The 3,518-nt window shown below is 48.6% G+C and overlaps 1 protein-coding gene across 1 annotated transcript; it reads left to right on the top strand.

The window, feature by feature from the left end:
* The first annotated feature begins 382 nt into the window (after window positions 1-382).
* LOC131259301 (uncharacterized) lies at window positions 383-855 on the top strand. The gene is made up of 2 exons (XM_058260756.1): window positions 383-496; window positions 628-855. The coding sequence occupies exons 1-2, from the start codon at window positions 383-385 to the stop codon at window positions 853-855; spliced, it is 342 nt and encodes a 113-aa protein (XP_058116739.1).
* Window positions 856-3,518: the final 2,663 nt, after the last annotated feature.

Genomic DNA, 3,518 nt, shown 5'->3' with positions numbered 1-3,518 from the left:
GCATGCAGTTGACTTTTCAAATTCGATACACTGCATCGCGCCCCGGGCCCCATTTGGCCGGTCCCATTTTAGTCCCTGGGCGGTTACGTCACGAGCAACGCCGTCGACGATAAGTGCACGATACGCCGTACGCATGATGCCGGCACCTACCCCTCCCCTCCCTCCCAGGGAGATGGTCAATAAATTTCGATGAAAGTGAAACTAATCTCGACCCCACCTGGCTAAGGGGGGTTGCGGCGTGGGGGTGTGGACAGGTTGGGGTTGTGCGTTTTGTAGCGACGATGTTTTAATGTTCTGTTTTGCGCTCTTTCTTTCTTTCTACGGCCCTCCTCCCGCCCGTGACTTTCCCGTGACGGACAGCAGCGTCTTTCCAGCCTTCGAAATGAACAGCCTCATCATCGCCCTGTCGGCCGTGCTTGCGTGCGCCTCGGCCCAAGTCTTCCTGAACCAGCCGATCCCGCTCGCGCTGCACCAGCCGGCTCCGGTGGCCCGGGAGGTAAGTGGTGCCGTGGTGCCGTTGTTACATCATCCAACGGTGCCGGCCAGCGTGCTGCACATATATGCATACGTGTTGCTTATCTTTTCCTACGTCCACACTCTTTCACCCTCTATATCGGGCCCTGCTAGGCGTCGCTCGCTCATCCGGCCGTGGTTGAAAATGCGCTGCACGAGGCCCAGTATCCGGATCAGTTCCGCAACAACTTCTACAAGAACCCGCACATTGCCGATGCGCTCGCCAAGTCGTCGTGGTTCGGTGACAAGGAGATGCCCGTGTTCGAGCGGGAAGCGGACAAGATTCCGCGCGATCGTATCGTGAAGATCTTCAAGAACGCCGGATTCGCCCGGAGACGCTAACTCGTCACGCTGTTCGGCGTGAAGGAGCGCAGAAAGCGACGATCAGTTGAATGATCGTGGTGGACGCTCCAGCATGCGTTTCCGTTAAATAGTGCTCAACTTGCCGCTGTTACATATTTCCCTCTTCCCCGTGCGTTCCGGAAACCCCCTTTTTTCCACCGAGTGAACGCTTGTGATGTTCGTGTCTACTTTCATGTGTACATAGTCGTTAATTTATTGTGCCAATAAATTATTTATTATCAGTTCAAGAAAGTTTGGTTTTTTACGTTATAAGAGAATGGATCATAAAATTTACATATCGAACTACATACGTCCTCTTCGGTCGATTCAATAAACAATTACAGCTCATTACATTCATTACACGTTTGATTGACATGTTTCCTTTCATATTTGGTTAACAAAGGCGTCATTCAACTTTACCGGATTAAATGAAATGTAAACAAAAAATCGTGCATGCATCCTTGCCTTCAGAAAATTAACCAAATTGTCAAGAACTCAAGTAATATTGAGACTTGTTATTCTCTTTGGTGTAACGCCCTGTATATTATTTGGTTTACCTTCATTTCTTACATGCTTATATCAGCGAATACTCAGCATATGCTTGTGCCAGTTAATTTATCTCAGACTCTCATCGATACCTTATAACTTTTCAAATTTATAATTTTCAACGTTCTCATCGTTTCAGTTTGTTCTGTATTTAAAATAAATAAATATCAATTTAGCCCCATCAGCCCATTAGCGCCGGGTCTCACCACCTCAACGGCATGGGTACGAATCCCAACCGAGACCTTACCCTGTTATGTTTTAAGCTTTAAATAAACAGAAATTGTTTATTCAGCATTAGAGTCTGCCCAGGAAACAGGAAACAGCAAACCCGGCTCTTCGAGAGCTAGACGCGTCGTTTCAAGGAGCTGTACCAACTTTAGAGCCATCACAGTTCCGAAATCCTGTACCAAATACTCTTCTACACACTTGCGCCCCTTGCTACAGATTTTGTTGGAAGCTACCAAGCTGGGTTTGTTGGAGCCAGATCCTCCAGAAGTGCCAAGAGCATCAGATAACGACGCACTACCACTTTGGCGTTTTCATGGCGGCCTACGACACCATAGACAGGAAGGAGCTATGGAAAACCTTTAGACAGCTGTGCAGCTTTCCCAAGAAGCTGGTACGGGTACTAGAGGCCATAATCGACGGGGTGCCATCGCTCAGGAAGGTATCTTGAGGAGCGTTAGATTCGACACCCGTGGCGAAAATAAGATCAATTCGTAGTGGCATCACAGTATTGTGCCCATCGGGACAAAGCTAGTGCACAAGCTTGCATAACTTTGTGCGGCTTGTAAGCAATCTTGCATCGCATCAAAAACATTCTCTGTTTTCAAAAATAGTGACGCAAAGCAGAACACACATTGCGAAGAAGTTTGCCATGTTAATCGTATCGTGTCGGTTCGTGGTAGAAGGGGAGCAGGATGGTAGTTCTACGCGTGGATTAAGAGGTTGGGTTCAGTTTTTGAGGTTGGGTTCAGGTTTCAGTCATGCAACAAAACAATAATTTTCATTCAGAATCTAGTTTGAAAAAAGTCACAGTCAGTTTTTGAACCCTTCCTGATCAGCAAAATTGCTTTTAAAAAATATAGTGCCTTTAACAATATCGTCAAAGAATGACAAAATGTGAATGTAAACTTAATCATCGTGGTGATAACTAACCGGTCCTTCAAAGTTCGTATTCAAAACGAAAAAAAATCAAGACATGATACGAGAAAACTCTCAACACCTCGCTGATGTAAACATCTTCCTCGGGCGGCATCTGCTTGCAAGGCGTGCATACAAATCGGTGACATACGCCACAACACACACGATTCCTGTCATACTGCAGCGAACGGTGGATTCCGGGAAACTTCTGCCCACCCCGCCCCTGCACCGGTGGTCGATATTCACCTCCACGCTTCCCTTCCCACCCTTCCGAAGGGACGCCGACAACTGCGCCATTTTTGATGACGTAAAACGAAGGACTCGCGCCACCTACGCGCGATCCAAACCAGCTGCTGCTTCTTCTGCTATTGTTCCCGAGGCCACCAGCACGGTTGTGTGCCTGTGTGGAATGTATGCCTTTCGGTTCCACCCACCCCTTCAACCGCTACCAAAGGCGGCATTGACTGTGTTGGTGTTCCGTCGGCTCGAAAGTTGACACCGTTTGTTGTCGTCTGTAGTTTCCACCTCGCGCACATCGTCGCTCCCCACCGATACCTTTTTCTCGAATGAACCCTCTCGAGACACCATTCCCAACAATACACGCCCGCGCCCGTTCCCCCCCCCACCCCCCCACTCCCCCTTCCCATCTATCGATATCCAGCCCACCGGCATATCCCTTCGTCATTACAACGTCGACCGACGTAGAATTACGTACAAAGAAAAGGCCACACTGCGCAGCTCATTCAAGTTCACGGTTGCAACGGCGCGCTGTTACTACTGTGTACTACCCCCGCACCAGCCCTTTTACCTTGCCATTGAGTCCATTCGGATGCGAGTGATGACGCTGGTGCAATATGCATTGCTCTCCGCTTCGACCAGCGTTTCCAGCAGTTACCTTCTTTACGTTGTGGTGTGTAGATGTTTTAACGGTTCCTACGCAAAAAGGCCAGTCAAGTCCTGCGAGTTTAGAATCC

Source organism: Anopheles coustani, chromosome 3 (assembly GCF_943734705.1).
Source record: "Anopheles coustani chromosome 3, idAnoCousDA_361_x.2, whole genome shotgun sequence".
NCBI classification, from domain to species: domain Eukaryota; kingdom Metazoa; phylum Arthropoda; class Insecta; order Diptera; family Culicidae; genus Anopheles; species Anopheles coustani.
The sequence above is the reverse complement of the archived record's forward strand: the minus strand, read 5'-3'. Positions and strand labels throughout refer to the sequence as shown.

Bases quoted from the DNA above. Each gene is read 5' to 3' on its own strand.
- LOC131259301 (XM_058260756.1), top strand. From the start codon at position 383: ATGAACAGCCTCATCATCGCCCTGTCGGCCGTGCTTGCGTGCGCCTCG. The intron at 497-627 runs GTAAGTGGTGCC...GGGCCCTGCTAG, and splicing joins CGGCTCCGGTGGCCCGGGAG to GCGTCGCTCGCTCATCCGGC.